This window comes from Hemitrygon akajei, chromosome 2 (genome assembly GCF_048418815.1).
Source record: "Hemitrygon akajei chromosome 2, sHemAka1.3, whole genome shotgun sequence".
Classification (NCBI taxonomy): Eukaryota; Metazoa; Chordata; class Chondrichthyes; order Myliobatiformes; family Dasyatidae; genus Hemitrygon; species Hemitrygon akajei.
In genome coordinates, this window is record NC_133125.1 from 33,424,054 (window position 1) to 33,449,024 (window position 24,971).

A 24,971-nucleotide genomic window follows, 5' to 3' on the forward strand; every position below is an offset into this window, starting at 1 on the left:
TTAGGAGATGGGGACAAAAGTGGAAGACGTTTTTCAGGGCTATGTGGAAGAACATTTTTCACCCAGAGGCAGTTTGAATGTGCAGCCTGAGAGAGTGGTAGAATCAGAGACTCGAGCAACATTTAAGAAATATCTGGATGAACAGTTTCTTGAGGGCAGGGCAGTAGACATTGCCCAGATGGATCTTAGCAAGGCTTTTGACAAGATCCCACATGGTAGGTGATCCAGAGGGTTAGAACACATGGAATCCAGGGTGAGGTAGCCATATAAGTACAAAATTGTCTCAGTAGTAGGAAGCAAAGGGGGGTAATGAAAGATTGTTTTTCATCTGGGAGACTTGTGGCCAGTGGGGTGGTGCTGGGTCCCCAGTTATTCGTAATGTATATTAATGATCTGGATAACAGTATAGGTGGTATGATTAGTAAGTTTGCAGATGACGCCAAACTTGTGTTGGCGGTTGGCCTAGTGGATAAGGCATCAGGTCCAGTGATCTGAAGGTCACTGGTTCGAGCCTCAGCTGAGGCAGCGCATTGTGTCCTTGAGCAAGGCACTTAACAACACATTGCTCTGCGACGTCACCGGTGCCAAACTGCTTGGGTCCTAGTGCCCTTACCTTGGACAACATCGGTGGTGTGGAGAGGGGAAGGCTTGCAGCTTGGGCAACTGCCGGTCTCCCATACAACCCTGCCCAGGCCTGCGCCCTGGAAACCTTCCAAAGTGCAAATCCATGGTCTCATGAGACTAATGGATGCCCATTCCTATTCTAGATGACACCAAAATTGAATAGCACAGTGGATAGTGAGGAAAGTTATCTAAGGTTATAACAGGATATTAATCAACTGGGAAAATGGAAAAGGAGTGGACAAGTGAAATTTAACTCAGACAGATGTAATGTGAACCAGGGCAGGGCAAACACAATGATCATGGGCAGTGTTGTTGAACAGAGTGGGCTTGGGGTACAAATATGTACTTCTTTGGAAAAAACAGCACAGGTAGACAGGGTGGCAAAGAAGCCTTGCCATGTGATTTAGTACAAGTGTTGGGACGGCATGTTATTCAAAGCAGCGGTTAGGCCACCACCGGAATATTGTGCGTAGATCTGATTGCCATGCTATAGGAAGGATATAACAAGAGAGGGAAAAGATGCACGAGAATGTCTCTTGGACCAGAGGGCTTGAGTTATAAGAGGAGACTGGATAGACTAAGACTACTTTTCATTGAGCGATGGACTCTGAGGGACAATGCTACAAAGGTTTATAAAATTATGAGGGGTGTAGATAGGGTAAATAGTTAGTCTTTTTTTTGGGGTAGAAGAATGTATAACTACAGGGCAGAGGACCATTGCAGTGGTTACAGAAGGCAGCACACCAATAGATACTTGGTATTCCATGTTTCTCACACCATAGGAGGCTGATTCAGCCCATTAAGTCTGTTTGCTGTCAGACCAATCCAATCCCTCCAATTATCTCCTGGTAACCTGCTCAAGGCCATCAATTCCTCCTGATTTCCCAGCAACCCACCCACACCAAGGGAAATCCATAGTAGCCAATCAAATGCAACATCTGACTCACCAGATGATGTGTATCACCTTACCCATCTGTTCACCAGGGCCCCCATTTCCTGCAGTCCCTGTCTAACAATGCTCTGATTTCTGCTTCCCCATACACTTATGTGGGTTCCAGTTTCTGCAATCCACATCTGCTTATTCCCCACTCTCTTTGTCTACTGGTTCCCAGACTTCATTTAAGTTCACTTTGTTCTGTGTCTCACACTCCCTCTAAACAAATCTGGGTCTCCCTGCCCATACACCTTTTAAGGTGACCTTGTTCATTGGAAAATGTGTTTTTCTACTGTGTAATATCTAAAAAAATGGTATATCAAAAGTGTTGGAATATTACTAGAATAATATACAGTATGTTAATTGAGAAAATCATTGAAAAACAAGCTTAATAGATTATCAGAATTCTTCTGTATTGCTTACCTATCAAAATGGCATACTTGAAGAAAAATATAAATGATAGAACATTCTAGTACTCAGGGAAACATGTGTTGACAATTTACTTTGAAATTCCATCAATTTAGTTTCATCATTTTTCAGAAGCTCACCTTAAAGGCAAATTTAGTGTGATTTTCATCTCTTATTTGAAATATTCTCTTGAACGCTCATGGTATTATTCCCGGATTTGATGTTTTTCTCTCCAATTGTTATGAAAGATTTTCTAGTGCATGTCTGACCATTTGCAACAGTGCACTTTTCGTAGCCACCAAGGGCTGATTGAATTAATATGTGGGTTTTTATACGACATGATTCAATAACCAGAGTCTTGAAAGGTGACTGATGTTGCCTAGTGAACTCCACTCAAATGGCTGAGTACAATCCTGATTCAGTCTGTGTGTTAAGAACAATCCTGGTTGTCCTTTATAATTTTCCTTATATGGAGACACAAATCATGATATCCAGACAATTCTACGCATAATATTACAATGCAAAAGGATGTTCATTAAGCAATAGATTTCTTCAAACATTATGAAAATTCTGTTCAAGTTTTCCTTATTTGTTCCTGCTGAAACCTACCACATTAACAAGAAGTTATACTCAACACTCTTCCTGTTTACAAAGCTCTTTCTTTCTCATTGCCAGTATTATCATTTTATATTCTGATGTGGAATTAACATTTACAAGTTATCGGTATGTTTGATTAAAACTCAAATCACATGAAAAGAAACCAAATCATATTTTCATATTTTGTTAAACTTCCAATGTTTCCATGCAAGAGCAATTAAGTAGTGACTGCCATCAGATTAGTCAAGCTGAAGGAATCATAACTCAGCCTAAACCCGATCTTCTAATGCCAAATATTTTCCATAGCAATTAGGAATGGGAATTTATAATAATCATTTTTCATGTTGCATAACTTAGGGAATTGAAACTAACTGTAAGCTCACTCCACCATGCTGCCTGAAAGATGGATATTTTTCATTTAACGCTGCAGGTAATAATTCCTGGAAAAGTCATCTTTATCTGACCTTCCAGAATAGCACAGAGAAACTAAGATGCCTTCTGAAATCTCTGTGTGGTAAATTATATATCCTGTATTTAGAACTTCATAAGTTAATGTAGTGGAACTACCTGCCTAGTAGCCTACTGAACTATTCAATCCTTTGTCTAGACACTTTAAACAACTATCCAATTCTGAAGTGCTAACTTGTCTATTTATATGGCAGGACTTAATGTTCATGGTTAATTTTCAAGGAATCTATAATTTCAATATTTGTGTACAAATAATTTAATCATTTGAAAAGAATCCAACAGATACTACTAATATTTTAACAGGAAATGTGTTTTAATAGGCAATGGGCTTTGAGTGATGATATCTTCTTATCCTCAGATACACATTATTAACTCAGCAATTGGTGATTAGACAAGAACTCGGGGGGAAATATAATCATTTGGAAGACAGATCTAAAAATACTTAAAATACTGAACTTTTTGACACAGTTTTTAAGACTCAAGCTATTTACAATGTTGGATTTTTGAGAATAAAACTAACCTGTTCATGTCTTTGAATATGTCTTCCTGTGATACTGAAACGTTGAAAACTTGATCAAACTGGAATTCATTAGCACCGTGATTACTTTGGAAGGTAATGGTGTTTTGATGAGGAGACTGTACGGTACACTGGCTCCCTCAAGCTAAGTCAGATTTATCTAAAGACCGCATTCGACAGAAAATACGGATTTGAATTAGTACAGTTCATCTTAATATCTGTACAGGTTTTCAGACATGAATACTTAACGGGAAGGTTGGGAATTCTATTTCTGCAAATAGTTACCTGTTATTGGTGATCAAAATCATTTTCATATAGAACACAGTAATAGTGTTTGTACACGTTTGTAGATTATGGAACTTGTGGTATTTTCAGCAGTTCTTTATGCCTAACTACATTTTTTTAACTAAATCTATCATACAGAGGCCTGAAGTATTTCTTATGTTTAAAAAAACTATTTTCTACCCATATGTAATGCTGCATTATATTAATGCTGATTTAGACACTTCGATTTCAATGATTTTCTTGAAAAAACATGGATGTTTGGGAAAACTCTCAGGAACAATTATTGAATAGATATCTGATTTGACATAAAATTGATATATTTGGGGTCAAATCATTCTTGGACAGTTGAAGTCTTCAATGTAAATGCTGCTGAAGAGGAAGGAACTGAGAGACTTGCCCTGAAGTCTAAAAAAACCCTTAACTACGAAAACTATGCTGTTCATGCAGGTGTCTGATTCAATCTGAATTCCAGATGCCAGAGAATTTACATAATTTATTTCAAGTTGCACACACCAGTTTTCAGGCACCAAGGCTCAATAATCAGGGATGATTTAGCTATTGCAAATGATATTCTGTTGCTTGCATTTTTTCAGAATTAGGTTTATAATTAAATAGTATTACATATCCTGGCACAACTATAATATTTCCTAGTTATCTGGCAGAATAAAGGTCATTTCATGACCTTACATTTATTTGACTGAAGAAGTAGTTTCTTCTGCTAAATTTAATCAATGATCGAAGATTTTGTATGCTATGAGATTAAAATATGAGCAATTAGTTTTAAAAGTGAAATTGTTAATATTTATATCACAGCCTCTTAGATTATAGTGACATATACTTATTTTGATAATAAGTTTACTTATGACTTCTTTAGAGCTAGTGGTACATTTGCCTGATGAGCGTTCTAAGATTTGACGTGCAATCTGTTCTGCACACAATGTTTGTGTATGCCTTTCAAGTCTTCCGCCATACTGTAATGTATTTTCCGCAGAGTTCTCACATAATTAAAATTCTTGACCTAATTCTTGTTTGCCCACTTCAGCTTTTTCAACTATACAAAAAAGGTAACAAAGGTGACATGATGGAAGTGTTTTAGTATCGTTAAGACATTGATGTAGCTTTTCAGAAAAAAATGTTACAGTATTCTCACTGATACGTTGATTGATTCCTAGTGATGAAAATTAAAGGATATCTGTTTTAGTTCTGGCAGGAGATGCCACCTGCCTTGATTTCCTTACTTTGTTGTTGAGGGATGCCTGTATGTATAAGTGTCCATCAAATAATGATCCTGAGCCTTAAACTAGAAAACGCACAGGAGGTACCCTGGAAGATTTGAGCTCCAACCTGCGCACGTTTGACTGTTTCAGTTATAATGGGCCATTTTGTTTTTTTTGTTTTTTCTTCTTTATTCTTTAATAACAGTCTGGCTAAGTTAACATTTATAAATATACTTCTTTATTCTGTATGCAGTGTACAATCTGTTATTTCTTGCTGATGGGCAATTGCATAATATTCACACAGATCAGGGTTCAGGTGCGCGAGACATTCCAACTTCTCAGTTTTGGTGGGACCCAAGTCACATTAACCCTGGATGTATGGAGCTTGAGAAAGGTAGTTTTCTCACCGCTGAGTCCAATGGCTGTTAGCGGGAGGCTAATGACCCGCATCTCTAGAGATGCCTGGTAAAAGGGGTTTCAATTGCCAATCATTTACCTTCTTCGATTGACTTTCGTTAATTGTTTTAGGTTTTAAGATTCCTGCTGCTTGTTTTTCTGAAATTCTAGTCACCCTGGTCTCTCTTGCCATTGAACCTAGCTTCTGTACTATGATGATTGTGCAATAGCAATGCAAAATGGATATTCTACGGTATATTAAAAGAAGTCCCACACATAGTTTCACTCCACAATATGGCTTTTGACTTTGAATATCAGAATGCTTATCGATAAGTGCTGCTCTGCTATCATAGTTTAGGAACACAGACACTTTGACATCATGATGAGGGGTCTTGGGGTCCTAGTCCACAGCTCTATGAAAGAGACAACAAGGTAGTAGATAGATAGATAGATAGATAGATAGATAGATAGATAGATACTTTATTCATCCCCATGGGGAAATTCAACTTTTTTCCAATGTCCCATACACTTGTTGTAGAAAAACTAATTACATACAATACTTAACTCAGTAAAAAATATGATATGCATCTAAATCACTATCTCAAAAAGCATTAATAATAGCTTTTAAAAAGTTCTTAAGTCCTGGCGGTTGAATTGAAAAGCCTAATGGCATTGGGGAGTATTGACCTCTTCATCCTGTCTGAGGAGCATTGCATCGATAGTAACCTGTCGCTGAAACTGCTTCTCTGTCTCTGGATGGTGCTATGTAGAGGATGTTCAGAGTTTTCCATAATTGACCGTAGCCTACTCAGCGCCCTTCGCTCAGCTACCGATGTTAAACTCTCCAGTACTTTGCCCACGACAGAGCCCGCCTTCCTTACCAGCTTATTAAGACGTGAGGCATCCCTCTTCTTAATGCTTCCTCCCCAACACGCCACTACAAAGAAGAGGGCGCTCTCCACAACTGACCTATAGAACATCTTCAGCACCTCACTACAGACATTGAATGACGCCAACCTTCTAAGGAAGTACAGTCGCCTCTGTGCCTTCCTGCACAAGGCATCTGTGTTGGCAGTCCAGTCTAGCTTCTCGTCTAACTGTACTCCCAGATACTTGTAGGTCTTAACCTGCTCCACACATTCTCCATTAATGATCACTGGCTCCATATGAGGCCTAGATAGCATTGTAGGAAGGTTTATGGAATGTTTGCCTTCACCATTCAGTGTAAGAATCAGGAAATCATTTTGCAATTGCATAAATCTTTAGTTAAAATGTTTCCACTGAAGTATGGTGGGACAACAACTAGAGCCCATGTGTTAAGAGTGAAAGGTGAAATGTTTAAAAGGACCATGAGGGGAAACTTCTTCACTCAGAGGATCATGAGAATGTGGAATGAGCTGCCAGCGCAAGCAAGCTTGATTTCAATGTTTAAGAGAGGTTTGGATAGGTCTATGGATGGTAGGGGTATGGAGGGCTATGGTCCTGTTGCAGGTGTGTTGGAGTAGGCTGTTTAAATGGTTTGGCATGGACTAGATAGGCCAAAAGTCCTGTTTCTATAAGACCATAAGAAATAGGAACAGAAGTAAGCTACTCGGCCCATCGAGTCTGCTCTGCGATTCAAACATGGGCTGATCCAATTCTTCCAGTCATCCCCACTCCCCTGCTTTCACCTCATACCCTTTGATGCCCTGGCTAATCAAAACCTATCTATCTCTGCCTTAAATACACCCCATGACTTGGCCTCCACAGCTGCTCATGGCAATAAATTCCACAGATTTACCACCCTCTGACTAAAGTAATTTCTTCGCATCTTAGTTCTAAAAGGACTTGCTTCAATCCTGAAGTTGTGCCCTCTTGTCCTAGAATACCCAACCATGGGAAATAACTTTGCCATATCTAATCTGTTCAGGCCTTTTAACATTCAGAATGTTTCTGTGAGATCCCCCCTCATTCTCCTGAACTCCAGGGAATACAGCCCAAGAGCTGCCAGACGTTCCTCATACTGTAACCCTTTCATTCCTGGAATCATTCTTGTGAATCATCTCTGAAACTTCTCTAATATATTCTTTCGAAAATAAGGAGCCCAAAACTGCACTCAAAACTCCAAGTGGGGTCTCACAAGTGCCTTATAGAGCCTCAACATCACATCCCTGCTCTTATATTCTATATCTCTAGAAATGAATGCCAACATTGCATTCACCTTCTTCACAACCAACTCAGTTTGAAGGTTAACCTTTAGGGTATCTTGCACAAGGACTCCCAAATCCCTTTGCATCTCTGCATTTTGAATTCTATCCCCTTCTAAATAGTAGTCTGCCTGTTTATTTCTTCCACCAAAGTGCATGACCATACACTTTCCAACATTGTATTTCATTTGCCACTTCTTTGCCCATTCCCCTAAACTATCTAAGTCTCTCTGCAGGCTCTCTATTTCCTCAACACTACCCGCTTCTCCACCTATCTTTGTGTCATTGGCAAATTTAGCCACAAATCCATTAATACAGTAGTTCAAATCATTGACATTCATTGTAAAAAGCAGTGGTTCCAACACTGACCCCTGTGGAACTCCACTGGTAACTGGCAGCCAGCCAGAATAGGATCCCTTCATTCCCACTCTCTGTTTTATGCTGACCAGACAATGCTCCACCCACGCTAGTAACTTCCCTATAATTCCATGGGCTCTTATCTTGCTAAGCAGCCTCATATGCGGCACCATGTCAAAGGATTCTGAAAATCCAAGTACATCATGTCTACTGCATCTCCTTTGTCTACTCTGCTTGTAATTTCTTCAAGAATTGCTATAGGTTTGTGAGGCAGGATTTTCCTTTCAGGAAACCATGCTGCCTTTGGCCTATCTTGTCATGTGCCTCCAGGTACGCTGTAATCTCGTCTCTAACAATCAATTCCAACAATTTCCCAACCACTGATGTCAGGCTAATGGGTCTATAGTTTCCTTTCTGCTGCCTCTCACCCTTCTTAAAAAGCAGAGTAACATTTGCAGTTTTCCAGTCATCCAGTACAATGCTTGAATTCTATCGATTCTTGAAAGATTATCGTTAATGCCACTGCAATCTCTCCAGCTACTTCCTTCAGAACCTGAGGGTGTATTCCATCAGGTCCAGGAGAATTACCCACCCTCATACCATTAAGCTTCCTGAGCACCTTCTCAGCCATAATTTTCACTGCACAAACTTGACACTCCCTGACACTCTAATGTCCGTATGCTGCAGATGTTTTCCTCTGTGAAGACCGATGTAAAATATGCATTCAGTTCCTCTGCAATCTCTGCATCTCCCATTACAATATCTCCAGCGTCATTTTGCATTGGTCCTATATCTACCCCTGACTCTCTTTTACCCTTTATATACTTAAAAAAGCTTTTAGTATCTTCTTTGATTTTAATCGCCAACTTTCTCTCATAATACATCTTTTCCTTCCGAATGACCTTCTTAGTTTCCTTCTGTAAGTTTTTAAAAGCTTCCCAATCCTCTATCTTCCCACTAGCTCTGGCTTTCTTGTACACCCTCTCTGTAGTTCTGTGCTGTACTTTTCTATGACTCTATGACTATGTCTCTTAGAAGCACTTGGAGTATTGTGTGCAGTTCTGGTTAGCTATTACAGGAAAAATGTGAAGGATTCAGAAATGGTGCAGAAGACAGTTACGAAGAAGATGCCTGGTTTAATGAATATTAGCTATAAGGAGAGGTTGAACAAGCTTGGGTTGTTTCCTCTGGAGTTTCAGAGGCTGAAGCTTAGAAAGGGTAGATAGAGGTTTCGTCGGGTGGAAATGTCAAATGTTAGATGTCATAGATTTAAGGTGAGTGGAAGAAGGTAGTCGTCTTGGGTTCATATTCAAATTTCTTTGTTGCCATATTTTTATAACTCCAGAAACTAATTGAAAGAAAAACAAGTGAGCCCAGGATAACTTGTCTACCTATTTTCCTTCTTAATGAGGCTTGCACATACAGTATGATGCGGTAGCATAATGATATATGCCATTCGTGTATTTCTTACGTGTAACCTGTAATGAATTATGTAAACAAACAAATAACGCTTAATCAAACAATATAAAAAATTACTAAAATACTACTAAATATTAAATACCATCATCTGGCACTATCTCAAACTAGCCATCATTTGGACTAGCATTTCTTGTCTCATCCATGGAAGAGTCTGCAGTTCCCACATAACCATCAGCAGCCTCCTAAGATCACAATAAAACAGAATGGAAGTCAATCAACCTCCTTCCCAAGGAACTGCCTAAGATGATTTCAGAATTCCATATCACTCCATTGCCACTGAATGTAGATACCTGTATTCACAACTTCAGGGAGAATGATATGGAAGACTATTGTGAAGAATCCTGATGCCATCCGGAGAGGACCTTTCCGGTCTGATCCGTTTTTCCAGCACATGTGTTCACATCAAAATCATATTCATGTACACTTTAAATATCATGAGCATTCCCAGCTGACCCACATTTTCAGGTCAGCCCATCTGTTATTGCAATATTCCTTCTCAGCTTCCTCACAGTCCTCTGATCAATGCCTTTGAGTCTTTGCATCATGATTATTGAATTCACTGAAAAGTAAAAAAAGATCATTCTATCCTCTTTACCAGGTATACGGTATTTAAATTTTTATACACTTGCATTATATCCCACTCAGCTTATTTTATTCTAAGAACAATTACTGCCTATCCTATCAGAAATAAAATTTCTCAGAGATATCTCAGAGATAAAATTTTCCTTTCCGAACTCAGACTTTACTTGAATAATTCAGACATTAACTATTGAAACTCTAAGGGCTGTAGTCAATCTCTCCTTGGACTTGGTGCGTTTTTTCTAAATAGATGATTTAAGTTTAATGTTTCCCTGTGGACTTTTAGATTTTACTTGTGTAATCTATTTTATTTTTGTATAACTTTATCTATAGAGAACTACAATTGATTTTAACTTGTTTTGGAGGTTTGGAGTTTTTATTGAAGGCCTCCCTGTTGGTTGATTTATAGTTTAAGTTTTGCTTTTTTTTCTGTAAATGGTTGATAAGTACTCTCTTTAAATTTATAATCTCCCCCTTTTCCCCCTCCCTTTTTTTTCTTTTAATCTTTTATAATTTTTCGCGGGTAGGTTAGTTTTAGTTTTCTTCTGATTATTTTTGTATTAAGTTTTATACTTCTGTTGAAGTTGTTCCTATTTGTAATTCTGTTTTCTAGTGCATAAATTAGTTATTATTTGCTATATTATTTATATGGAACTTTTGTTAACGATACGGAACTGGAAGTAATTTTTGGGTTAATTTTTTTTGTAGAGCTAGCTGCTTTTTTAGGTAGCCGTCTAGTTTTGGGTTGCGAGAGTGGGGTGAGTTCTCCAGTACCAACACTACTCACTGTTTCTTTTGTTTTCCTTTGTTATTCAGGACACGCCTCTGTTTTGATTCTCCTGATCTATGTTTACATTTTTGCTCCCAGACTGTTACTGTACTGCTTGATTTTTTATATGCCTGCTACCTTCTATGCACTAACAATTGATAATACGGTAGTTAATACACTTAAATTTGTGAGCTGGAATGTAAAGGGATTGAATCATCCTGTTAAAAGAAGGAAGGTCGTCTCGCATATTAAACAACTCAAAGCTGACATTGCTTTCCTTCAAGAAACTCATATTTGTAGTTTTGATAATTCTCGGCTTTTGTCAAAGTGGGCGGGTCAGCATTTTCATTCATCCTTTGCCGCCAAAGCTAGGGGGGTCTCCATCCTTATTAATTCAAATATTCCTTTTGAACTCCATAATAAGATATCTGATACAAATGGCTGTTTTATTATTGTTTCTGGTAAATTATATAATACTAAAGTTGTACTAGCAAACCTGTATGCTCCCAATTTTGATGATGTTAATTTTTTTGAATGTTTTTTCTCCTCACTACCAGATTTAAACTCATACTCTCTTATACTGGGTGGCGATTTTAATTGTTGGTTAGATCCTAATTTGGATCGATCGTCCTCTGTTACTAGATCACCTACTAAATCTGCCTTAGCTATTTACTCTTTTCTCTCTAATTATGGTATCTCTGATATATGGCGTTTCCTTCATTCTACTGAGAGAGATTTTTTTTTCATGTGTTCACCATACCTTTACTAGAATTGACTACTTTTTACTTGATAATCAACTTATTCCATTTGTCTATTCTTGTGATTATCAGAGTATACCGATTTCTGACCATGCCCCAATTACTTTGTCTTTAAATTTTCCTGGTCTCCCTCAGAGGAATAAACACTGGCGTTTTGACTCGACTTTATTATCGGATGATGATTTTCTAAAATTTATTAAGGATCAGATAACCTTTTATTTTAACACCAATACGTCATCTGAAATGTCATCCCAGATTGTCTGGGATGCCATGAAAGCATATTTGAGGGGTCAAATAATCTCCTATATAGCAAATCTTAATAGAAAGTCCTGTACAGATTGATTAGACCTCATTAATCAGATTAAAGAATTAGATCAACTGTATGCTCAAACTAAGAATCCTGAATTATACAAGAAGCGTGTAGAACTTCAAACTAAATTTAATCTTCTGTCTACTCAACCTGTTGAACGCCAACTTCTTGAAAGTAAGAGTCGCTTTTATATTCATGGTGACAAATCTGGTAAATTTCTAGTTAATCAGCTGAGGCGTTTCAAAGCTAAACAACATATTACAAAGATCCGGAAGGAGAATGGAGACTTTACATCAGATCACTTAGAAATCAATGACGTATTTAAAAATTTTTACTCTCGACTTTATTCTTCTGAATCTCTGAATGAGAATATCTCTGTTGATCATTTTTTAAATAATCTGAATATTCCTTCGCTTTCATCTGATTTTAAAGCCAAACTTAATGCGCCTATATCATCAGAAGAAATATCTTTTGCAATTTCTGCATTGTCTTCAGGGAAATCTCCTGGACCTGATGGGTTCCCTGTAGAATTTTATAAATCATTCTCTTCACTTCTTTCTCCTCAGTTACTCTCAGTATTATCTGACTCGTTTAATTACGGTAAATTGCCACCCTCTTTTAATGAGGCATCTATTATTCTTTTATTAAAAAAGGGTAAAGACCCAACAGAGTGTTCCTCGTATAGGCCGATTTCTTTGCTTAATGTTGATGTTAAAATCTTGGCCAAAGTTTTGGCTTATAGATTAGAAACTGTTATTCCCTCTATTATTTCTGATGATCAAACTGGTTTTATTAAAAACTGTCTTCCTTTTTTTAATATTCGGCATTTATTTAACATTTTATATTCACCTTCAACTGGGATTCCTGAATGTGTTATTTCCCTCGATGCGGAGAAAGCATTTGATCGTATAGAGTGGAACTACCTTTTTGCAGTTTTAGAAAAATTTGACTTCGGTCAAAGTTTTATCTCTTGGATCAAATTGCTGTATTTGTGTCCTACTGCCTCCGTTTTGACTAATTTTCAGAAATCCCAGTTATTTAACACCAAATGTGGCACCCGTCAGGGATGCCCTTCAAGTCCCTTTCTCTTTGATTTGGCTATAGAACCTTTGGCGATAGCATTTCGAAGCTGTCCTGAATTGACCAGGATTTGGAAGGGGGGTGTTGAGCATAAAGTTTCTCTTTATGCTGATGATTTATTACTTTTTCTTTCAAATCCGTCTACATCCTTACCTCCAATGTTTTCACTTCTTGATCAGTTTAGCCAGTTTTCTGGCTATAAACTTAATTTACATAAGAGTGAACTTTTCCCAATTAATAAAGAAGCACAAGAATTAACATTTTGTGACCTCCTTTTTAAAGTAGTTCATAATCAATTTACTTATCTTGGGATTACAGTCACAAGGAAGTTTAAAGATCTTTCTCGTGAAAATTTTGCCAATCTTTTATATACTACAAAACAGAGTCTGTTACAATGGTCACCTCTATCTATGTCTATCTATGTCTTTGGTAGGTCGTATTAATGTTGTTAAAATGTATGTTCTCCCTAAATTTTTATATTTATTTCAATCAATCCCAATTTTTATTCCTAAATCTTTTTTTGATTCCTTAGACTCTATTATTTTGTCATATCTGTGGAAGAATAAGCGTTCTAGAATTAATAAAGTTTATCTCCAAAAATCTAAAAAAGAGGGTGGCATGGCTTTACCTAACTTTTGTTTATATTGTTGGGCAGCCAATATACGTTGTGCTACCTTTTAGTCTTTTTTCCATGGCCAACCCGAGTGCCCTAATTGGGTGGCAATGGAGTTGAGTTCCACTAAAGATTTATCTATTTCTGCACTTCTTGGCTCTGTACTCCCTAGTAGTTTGTCCAGATTAATTGTTAATCCTCTTGTTAGACACGCTTTGCGTATATGGACTCAGTTTAGGAAATTTTATGGTTTCTATGGTTTTTCCTTTTCTAGCCCTATCTTACATAATCACCTTTTTTTTACCTACTATGTATGATTCAACATTCCATGATTGGTATAGGAAGGGCATTAGACATTTTGAAGATCTTTTTATTGATAATCGCTTCGCATCTTTTCAACAGCTCTCTGCTAAGTTCAATCTGCCTAATGCTCATTTTTTTAGATATCTCCAAATTAGACACTTTATTAATCCTTTAATTCCTAACTTCCCTGAAATGCCTGAGAAAAATGTTATGGATTTATTTCTTTCTATTAATCCACTGGGTAAAGGTTTATTATCATTTATTCATGATAAATTAGCATTCTTACGGCGTGCCCCTGCGGATAAAATTAGAATGGCTTGGGAGCATGATTTAAATATCTCCTTATCTGATGAGACTTGGGACTCGATTCTCAAATCGGTTAATTCAACCTCTCTTTGTGCTCGCCATTGCCTTTTACAGTTTAAGATTGTTCATAGAGCCCATATGTCTAAATCTAAACTATCTCGATTTTACCTTAATATTAGTCCTCTTTGTGATAAATGCAAAAGGGACGAGGCCTCTCTTATTCATATGTACTGGTTCTGTCCTAGCTTGGAGAAATTTTGGAAAGATGTCTTCATAACTTTATCTTATATTCTGAATCACCACCTAGAACCTAACCCTTTAATTGCTCTGTTTGGTTTTTTGGGTGAGACAGATTTATGTTTGAGTTCGACTAAGTGTCGAATATTATCTTTTGCTTCTCTCCTGGCTAGACGTTTAATCCTCCTTAGATGGAGAGATGTTGCCCCGCCCACACATGCTCAATGGCTTAACGATATTATGGCCTGCTTAGACCTTGAAAAAATTCATTATTCAGTTCTTAATTCGGATATAAAGTTCCATAAGGTCTGGGGACCTTTTATTGAGTACTTTCATAACCTTCCTCTTAACTAAGGTTTTTTTTTCAGTCCCTTGCTTTCAGCTCCTTTTTTTTGGTAGTAGGCATTAATATCTTCTGTTGCTAAGTGTATTTACAGTTTTGGGGGTTTGATTGTCCTGATTTATATTCTCTATACTGTGTTGTGGTTGGTCTGGAGTTTTTTTTGTTGCGGGGCTTGGGGAGGATACTAATTTTACATGTCTTCAATTTGGGTGCTTTCTCAATTATCTTTCTTTGTATCATATTATTATTGTATGTTTATTTTTGCACTGTATTAATGTTCTTCATTTTGATTTGGGTTTTTTTTTTCTATCTGTAGCGATGTAGAAAATGCATAAAAAAACTAATTAAAAAAATAAATTCTCCAGCCCTGCAAACATCCTTGTTAATATTTCATCAAGTATAGAGTCACAGAGTTATACAACACCACAGCACTGGGCCCTCATAATTTTGTATACCTCTATCAAATTGCCCCTCATTCTCCTGTGCTTTCGGAAATAAAGTTCCAACTTTTTCAACCTTTCTGAATCACGCATGTCCTCAAGTCCTTGTAAGTTTTCTCTGCACTCTTTCAATCTTATTAATATCTTTCCTGTAGCAAGGTGATCAGAACACAATACTCCAAATTAGGGCTCAGCAATGTCTTATATAACTTCAAAATAATGTCACAATTCCTGTAGTAAATACATTAATTTATGAAGGCTAATATACCAAAGCTTTTCTTATGACCCTATCTAACCGTGACACAATTTTCAAGGAGTTAATGAATCTGTATTCCCAGATCCATTTTTGCTACCGTGCTCCTCAGTGCCCTGCTGCTGTCCATGTAAGATCTACCATGGTTTGTCCTCCCAAATTATAACATTTGTTTACATGAAATTTCATCTGCCACTTTTCAGCCCATTTTTTCCAGCTGGCCCAGATCCTGTTGCAAGCTTTGATAGTGCTTTTCGGTGTCCACTACACCCCAATATTGGTGTCATCCACAAATTTGCTGATCCGGTTTATTACATTATCATTCAGATCGTTGATATAGATGACAAACAACAGTGGACTCAGCACTGATCCCTGTGGCACACTACTAGTCACATGCCTCCATCTACTATCACTGTCTGTCTTCTCCCACAAAGTTGATGTCTAATCCAATTTATTAGCTCATCCTGAATGCCAAGTGACTGAACATTCTTGACCAACCTCCCGTGTGGGTCCTTGACAAAGGCATTTCTAAAGTCCAGGTATGCAACATCCACTGCCTTGATTTCATCAACTTTCTTGGTAACTTCCATGAAAAACTCTATAAGATTGGTCAGACTCAACCTCCCATGCACAAAGCCACGTTGACTATCCCTAATCAGTCCCTGTCTATCCAAATGCTTACACATTCTGTCCCTTAGAATATCTTCCAGTAACTTACTCACTACTGACCTGTGTTGGGTTGTCATTGAATGTGGCCGAAGGCTGCAAGCAACAGTGTTTTGTTGCTCTTTCCTCCAGTTCATGTCCCAGGTAATTCCTTCTGTTCTTTCCAGTTAAGACTGGTGCAGACCACTCTAACCAGGTTAGTTGAACACTGGGCTCAGAAGAAGATCCCAGGCTGTTCCATCTACAAGCCTGCCATTTTATGTAATAAACAGCTTCTTGTTTGAGAATGGTCTCAGGTTTAGCAGATTATCCGTAGAAACTCCTTGTTTCCATATTCAATCGTTCTGATTATGTTATCCCAGAGCAAGAAACAATCACCAAACAGTTCACAAAATGCTGGCTACAAGAACAAAATGGCAGTCTCTATTCCTGTGACTACTTTGCAGGAACATAGACTTTTGCTTTGTCAATTTCCACCACTGTTGCTTCATTCCTGGTTATCATTTGTAGAGTTTGGTTCCTTCTGGCCAACAATGTAGTTCCCCTTAACCTCACCAGTTTTATATTCTATGCTGTAGTTTGTAAAGAGAAATACCTCGTGTGTCATTTATCCACTTGATTTGCCTGGCCAACCATTTTCCTTAATCTCTAAGATACTCTTTATCGACGCCAAAAACCTGTAGTATTTCCCTTTGTCGGGGTTTACAATAAAAATGTTTAACTGGACTTGTTAAAATGTGAATTTGAACGTTCAACCATAATCTCAACAATTCGGCTTTAGAAATACTTTTTCAGGAGATTATCTGTTGTTTCTTAAAGTATGAAAGCATCCAATGTTGTGGCTTTGGACTTCTGAGGAATTTATTAGAAAACATCGTTTAGCAATGCAAGTCTAATGCACTGTAACCACATTTGAAGATTATAAGCATTCTGTCCTACAACCATTGACTGAAATCAATTAAGAAGTTAGCATTTGATTACAAACTCCAGATTAAATAAGGCTCCAAATTATATCAAGCAGTTTGTGATGTTTGCTTCAGTGTTATCAATGGGTCTTACTTGGATCACAGCTCAATCTGCACAACATTCACCTGAGGATTCCCCCTGGTATTTGTCCCTAAAATTTCCCTTTTCCCTCACATTGAATAATTGAGACCCAGACCTGCTGCTTCTTTTGTGCCCTCTACAGTGATAAAGACCACAAAGCAAATGCCATTTCTAATATAAGGCCCATATTGTAGAAGCAGGATGCCTTATTTGTCAGTTTAAGTTCTCTTTATGCCAACATTTTTTCATGCCTAAGAGATATCCTTTAATTTCCAAACAAACTTCTCACTGGAAATCACTTCCCTTGGTATTTAATTAGGAAATTAATCATCCCAATCAAAACTTCTTAACACCATCTCCTGATTAAAAAAAAAGACTTCCTGCCATCTATAAGGCACAGGAAGTTAGTTTGATAGAGCAAGAGCAGACTTCTTGGGATCTTGGGCAAAAGGTGGAAGAGGTTTTGTGGCTTTGTGAGGTCACAAGCAATACTGTTTCATTCCATACTCTGGACCTTTCCTTTAGAATTCCCAATCCACCAGCGGTCCTCTTTTTGGCCTTGTAACATGTCTACAACTATTCCTCACTCACTTCTAAGCAACAGTGAATGCCTCTTATTTTTCCATTCTAACATTTCCCATTCTGAATTTGCATCAGTCTGTTCACTAATAACAAATCCTGATTGTGAATTCTAAATTGATGCTGTTGAAGGTTGCTTGGCCCATCTTGTCAAGAACCACAAGTAAGATGGTTAGGCAAGACTTTTGTTTTAACCTGCACTTACCTCACCATCCTTTTTAACAATGTTGAGTCCATCCTTTCTTCTTTGGTCTAGTCCCTTCCCACTTGGCTCCCTAACACCTCTGAAGCCTTTTACCACTTCAGTTTCCAATATTCCTTCCCAAGTGTCCATCAGGATCTCAGCTTGAAACATCAACTGTTAATTCCCCTCCATAGATGCTGTCTGATGTTTTAGGTTTCTCCAGCATTTTGAGAATAAAGCCAGTTTCATTGTTCTTATATATTGCCCATTATAGAACTGACGGGCACAATAATCTCCTTCTGTAACACAAAAAAATCTGCAGATGCCGGAAATCCAGAGCAACACACACAAAACTCGAGAGGAACACAGCAGGTCAGGTGCATCAATGGAGAAGAGTAAACAGTCAACATTCGGATGGCCCAGTTAGCAGCAGAAACAGGCCACAGTGATGAGGTTTCTTGCAGGGTTAGTGACACTTGTATTAAAGTACAGAAGGGACAAGCGAGGTGGCCAATATAGGGGCGGTCATTGTTGGGGGTAGACCAGCGATGAGAGTAGGAGTGTCAGGCTTTGGCTCAAAGGAGGCTTTGGCTTGAAAGAAGCATTGGTGCTGGGTGAGTTTCTGTTAAGGTTTCCTTTTTTTCTCTCACTGCACCTAGTGTAGTGAATGGCCGTTGTGTGTTCAGGAAGACCCAGAGTCTCGCAAAGAACTACATCTGCATGAAGTGCATCCAGATGCAGCTCCTTGGAGACTGTGTTAGGGATATGGAGCAGTAGCTGGGTGACCTTCAGCTTGCAAGGAAGAGTGAGGAGATCATCAATCAGAGTTACAGGGAAGTAAACATCCCTAAATTGCAGGAGGTGAGTATCTGAGTGAAAGTCAGGAAAAATGGGAATGTGAATAGGCAGTTAGCGCAGAGTACCCCTTGGCCATTCCTCTCAATAATAAGTTTACCATTTTGGATGGGGAATGCCACGGAAACTGGGTTACTGGCGCAGAACATAGGTCCATGGTGCAGAAGGGAAAGAGGGAGAAGAAGGAAATGGTAGTGATAGGGGACTCAATAGTCAGGGAAACAGGGAGGAGATTTTGTGGACATGAATGGGACACGCGAATGGTTTGTTGCCTCCCTGGTGCTAGGGTCAGGGATGTCTTTGATCATGTCCACAGCATTTTGGAGGGAGAGGGAGAGCAGCCAGATGTCTTGGTACATATTGTTACCAAGGGCATACGAAGAAAAAAACAAAGAGATCCTGAAAAGAAAATTTAGAGAGCTAGGTAGAAAGCTGAGAAGCAGGACCTCCAGAGTAGTGATTTCTGGATTGTTGCCTGTAATTGGTGCCAGTGAGGGTAGAAATAGGATTATTTGGCAGGTAAATGCATGGCTGAGAAGCTGGTGCAGAGGGCAGGACTTCAGGTTCTTGGATGATTGGGATCTCTTCTGGGGGAGGTATGACCTGTACAAAAGTGATGGGTTGCACCTGAACCTGAGAGGTTCCAATATTCTCGTGGGCAAGTTTGTTAGGGCTGTTGGGGATGGTTTAAACTAATTTGGCAGGGGTGGGAAAAGGAGTGAAAGAACTCAGGAGAGGACAGATGGTAAAAAAGCAAAGATAGCATGCAGTCAGACTGTCAGGAAGGGCTGGCAGATGATAGGACAAAATTGCTGTCAGTAGGGTGAGTTATGGAGTATTAGGGATGCAGTGTCAAAAAGTGTAGCAAATACGGTACTCTAAGTGTTATATTGCAGTGCACGGAGTATAAGAAATAAGGTGGATGATCTTGTTGCTCTATTACAAATTGTCAGGTATGATGATGTGGCCCTCACTGAATCGTGACTGAAGGATGGTTGTAGTTGGGAGCTGAATGTCCAAGATTACACATTATATCAGAGGGATAGGAAGGTAGACAGAGGGGATGTCATGCCCGTTTGTAAAGAATGGCATCAAATCAGGAAAAAGATGTGACACAGGATCGGAAGATGTTGAATCCTTGTGGGTTGAGTTAAGAAACTGCAAGTATAAAAAGACCCTGATGGCAGTTACATACAGGCCTCCCAACAGTAGCTGGGATGTGGGCCACCGATTACAATGGGAAATAGAAAAGGTGTGTGAAAAGGTTAATGTTATGATAGTCATGGGAGATTTTAACATGTAGGTAGACTAGGAAAATCAGGTTGGTACTGGATCTCGAGAGAGGGAATTTGTTGAATACCTATGAAATGGCTTTTTAGAGCAGTTTGTTGTTAAGCATTCTATGGGATCAGCTGGATTGAGTGTTATATAATGAACCGGAGGTGATTAGGGAGCTTGACAAAGGAACCATTAGGAGCCAGTCATCACCATTTGATTGAGTTCAACTTGAAATTTGATAGGGAGGAAGTAAAGTCTGATATAGCAGTACTTCAGTGGAGTAAAGGAAATTATAATGGCATGAGAGAGAAGTTGGCCAGAGTTAATTGGAAAGAAATGCTGGCAGGGATGACAGCAGAGCAGCAATGGTGTGAGTTTCTGGGAAAAATGAGGAAGGTGCAGGATAGATGTGTTCCAAAAAAAAAAGAAATACTCAAATGGCAAAATAGTACAAATGTGGTTGACAAGGTAAGTCAAAGCTAATGTAAAAGAGAGGGCATACAACAAAGCAAAAATTAGAAGGAAGACAGAAGATTGGGAAGCTTTTAAAAACCTGCAGAGAGCAACTATAAGAATTATTAGAAGAGAAAAAATGATATGTGAAAGCAAGCTAGCAAACAGTATCAAAGTGAATAGTAAAAGCTTTTTCAAGTATGTAAAAAATAAAAGAGAGACGAGAGAGGATGTAGGACCAGAGAAATAATAATGGGGATCAAGGAGATGACAAATGAACTAAAGGAGCATTTTGCATTAGTCTTCACTGTGGAAAACACCAGCAGTGTGCCAGATTTTGATGGGTATGAGGGAAGAGAAGTGAATGCAGTTACTATTACAAGGGAGAAGGAGCTCAAAAAGTTGAAAAACCTAAGGGTACATAAGTCACCCAGACCAGAGGAACTACACCCTAGGGTTCTGAAAGAAGTAACAGTAGAAATTGTGGCAGCATTAGCAATGATCTTTGAAAAATAATTGGACTCTAGAATGGTGCCAGAGGACTGGAAAATTGCAAATATCACTCCACTCTTTAAGAAAGGAGGAAGGAAGCAGAAAGTAAATTATAGACCAGTTAGCCTGAGCTCAGTGCTTAGGAAGATGTTACAGACAATTATTAAGTGTGAGGTTACGGAGTACTTGGTGACACAGGGCAAGATAGGACAAAGTCATCATGGTTTCCTTCAGGGAAAATCTTGCCTGATGAACCTACTAGAATTCTTTGAGGAGATAACAAGTAGGATATATAAAGGGTGTTGTGTTTTTGGACTTTCAGAAAGCCCTTGACAAGGTGCCACACATGAGGCTGCTTACCAAGTTAAGAGCCATGGTATCACAGGAAAGTTACTGGAATGGTTAGAGCAATGGCTGATTGGTAGGAGACAGTGAGTGGGACTAAAAGGGTCCTTTTCTGTTTGGCTACCGGTGACTAGTGGTGTTCTGTAGGGAGGGTTTGGTGTTGGGACCACTTCTTTTTATGCTGTATATCAATGACTTAGATGATAGACTAGATGGCTTTGTTACCAAGTTTGTAGATGATACAAAGATTGGTGGAGAAGCAGGTAGTATTGAGGAAACAGGTAGGCTACCGAAGGACTTATATTAGGATAATGGGCAAAGAAGTGGCAAATGAAATATAATGTTGGAAAATGCATCTCCGTGCCCTTTGGTTGGAGAAATAAATGTACAGACTATTTTTTAAATGAGGAGAATATGTTATGGAGAGGTTATGGGGAGAAGACTGGAGAGTGGGGAAAAAAAAAGATGAGCCATCTTTGAATGGTGAAGCAGATTCAATAGGCTAAATGACCTAATTCTACTCCTATGTCATGGTCTATGGTTTTGGGCTGAGACCCTTTTTAGGACTTCTGTTCTGTGATTCTTTGCACTCTGTGGCACTGGATATTGTTGCCTATTTACCTGCCATAATAACATGCCAGTGTAAAATAAATATATTTTTCACCTGACCAAAATTTATGTTGTCATCATTGGCATGTTTATGCATCATTTCCTTCTGTTCCAGTTTAAGTCACAGTTCTGCCTCACATGGTCTCTTACAACCTTCCAGAAAATGAAAAATTCTTTCCATTATCATGATGAGATTTTATGATTGCCAGTTAATTAGTACAATTAATACAGCTGAACAACTTCGACTGAGCAAAATCAAAAATACTGGACTTAAGTTTTCAATATTAGCTGGGTGCAGAAAGCATCGTTTTTTATTGAATGAGATGGTATGAAAATGCTTTGGCTTTGTACTGACAGCTTGCTTAAAAGTTCAACGTAATAGCGATCTTAGGTAAAAAACAAAAGAGAAGCAGCTGAATGCTTTATTTTACATTAAATTCAGGTTCATACATATCACTCCAAAGATCTTATGTTTCATTTTCAGAATTTTCAATCTGTTATCTCCAGAAGCTATATAAAACAATGTTTGCATTAAATTAGGAAGAATGAATGCACATTTAAAAAAAAACATGAACAGAAATTAGGCAATTTCCTCTGGTCTTCTGACCTTATATTGATAAATAGTGAATGAGAGTTCTATGTACAATGAAGTTGTGGACTAAAGTAGATAATTTACAGATAATGTTATTCTGCTCTTATCAATAATATTAAAGGTAGCTATTTACAACAGGTGTGCTAATGAGAATGAGATTCACTAATGTAATGTCTCTTGTCAGTTCTTTTTTTTGTAATTTATTTTTTATTGAAGTTCATCATCAAACAAACATTTCCATAAGATGTATTTCAGACACTGCACATATATATCATATATTCGTATTTGTCACGAATCTCCACATAATATTTATCTGAGGTATACACTTACAGAAAAGAGAGGAAAGAAAGAACAAGCAAAAGGAGAAAACTATGTACAAGTAGGGAGTGATCTTTTATTTTTACAATATATTCACTGATTTGTGAGAATAAAGTCAGGCCTATGAGGTGATATGTAGTTAAACCATTTTTCCCAGTATGAATCAAATTGTTCCAACTTATGATTAACAGATGCTGTTATCTTCTCCATTTTGTAAATGTCCATTGTAATTTCCATCCATGCATTTAAAGTTGGGCTCTCCTGTAATACCCATTTCCTGGTAAGAGTCTTTTTACCAACGACCAGCAGTATCTTCATTAAATATTTATCTTTTTTCAATCATTCTTAAGGTATATACCCAAAATATAGGGTCTTATTTTCCAAGGGTATTTCGCATTTAAAAATGTCTTGTAGGGCATTGTGTATCACACTCCAATAGTCTTTGATAAACGGGGCAATCCCAGAAAATATGATAATGGTTTGTATTTTGATTTCCACAATTTCTCCAGCAAACAGGGAGGTTACTATCATAATGGGATTTTGGAGAGGGTGTAATAAAATATCTTATCAAGTTTTTCCATCCAAACTCCCTTCATTTCTGTGAACTGGTACACTTCCATTGATACCTCCATATTATTGTCCATTATTCCTCAGATATAATTATCCCTCCTTCCTTCTCCTATTTTCTTTGAATGTATAAAATCGAATGTGTTTTAAGATTTAACAAACCCTTATACACGCTTGAAATAATCTACCATTATCTGAATTATATACTTTTCTAAATAGTTCTATCAAACACGTACTTGCCTTGGTTACATTTTTAACCCTCCCATGAACATACTGTCGCATATTCAAATACCGATATAAGTCTTGTTTTTCTAATAGGTGTTTCTCTTTAAGTATTTCAAAACTGAACAGTGTTCCCTCTTTCATTATATTGTAAATAACTGTTATTCCTTTAGCTGTCCAGTACTTAAATCTAGCATCCAGCTTATTCGGCGTAAAATCCGAGTCATATTCACACCATTTAAGAATCGCAGTATCTCCCTCTAGTTTATATTCTTTTATGATACTTTCCATATTTTAAGAGTCCATTTCACTCATGGGTTATCAATAGTATTTATGTAACTTTGTATGTTGTTATCAGCCAAAATTGCCTGTATGGGGATGGAAAGTATCCTCTCCTCAATGTTTGTCTCTGGTTAGTTCTATCAACTCCATTGTTTCAATCTATATTTCTCAGGAATGAAAAACAATATAACATTACCATGCTATTCTTGATGGTAAACATTAACTTCAAAGTTTAACATTAAAAATATTATTATCAAAGTTCCTATGTGTCACCAAATGTGACCATGATTCATTTTCTTGCAGGCATTCACAGTAGAACAAAAATATACAATGGAATCCATGTAAAATGACAAACTGTGCAAATACAAAAGGAAACAAGTAATAACAGTAATAAAAAAAATTAATTAATTAATTAATTAATACTGAGAACATGAATTATAGAGTCCTTGAAAGAGAGTCTATAGGTTGTGTTCAGTGGTCTTTGTGTGGTGAGTGAAGATGTCCATGCTGGTTCAGGAAGCTGATGGTTGAAGGGTAATGACTGTTTCTGAACCTGGTGGTGAGGCTAAGGCTTCTCTACCTCCTTCCTGATAGTAGCAGTGAGAAGAGAGCATGGCCTGGATGGTGGAGGTCCTTGATGTTGGATGCGACTTTCTTGTGGCAAAGCTCTTTATAGATGTACTCAAATGTGTGGAAGACTTTTCTTGTGATGGACTGGGCTGTATCCATTACTTTTTGTAGCCTTTTCCATTGCTGGGCACTAATGCAACCAGTCAGGATACTCTCCATTGTGCACCTACAGAATGTAAAACATAGAACATTACAGCACGGGGACAGCACCTACAGTCCATAATATTGTGTTGAACCAAATAAATTAGTAATCAAATGGCCATCTAATCTAAACCCCTCTGCCTGCAAAATGTCCATATCCTTTCATTTTTCTCACATTCATGTGCCTATCTAAGCATCTTAAAAGTCTCGATTAATGTATCTGCCTCTGCCTCCACCCAAGGGAATGTATTC

At 38.0% G+C, this 24,971-nt stretch overlaps 1 protein-coding gene across 1 annotated transcript in view; it reads right to left on the reverse strand.

Annotated features, from left to right (window-relative positions):
- Positions 1 to 24,594: 24,594 nt before the first annotated feature.
- The window catches only part of LOC140740583 (uncharacterized), a 40,936-nt gene continuing 40,559 nt past the window's right edge, over positions 24,595 to 24,971 (reverse strand). Inside the window, exon 16 of the mRNA XM_073069873.1 lies at positions 24,595 to 24,744. Coding sequence (XP_072925974.1) covers positions 24,722 to 24,744 — 23 coding nt within the window. The 3' untranslated portion in view covers positions 24,595 to 24,721. The remainder of the gene's footprint in view (positions 24,745 to 24,971) is intronic.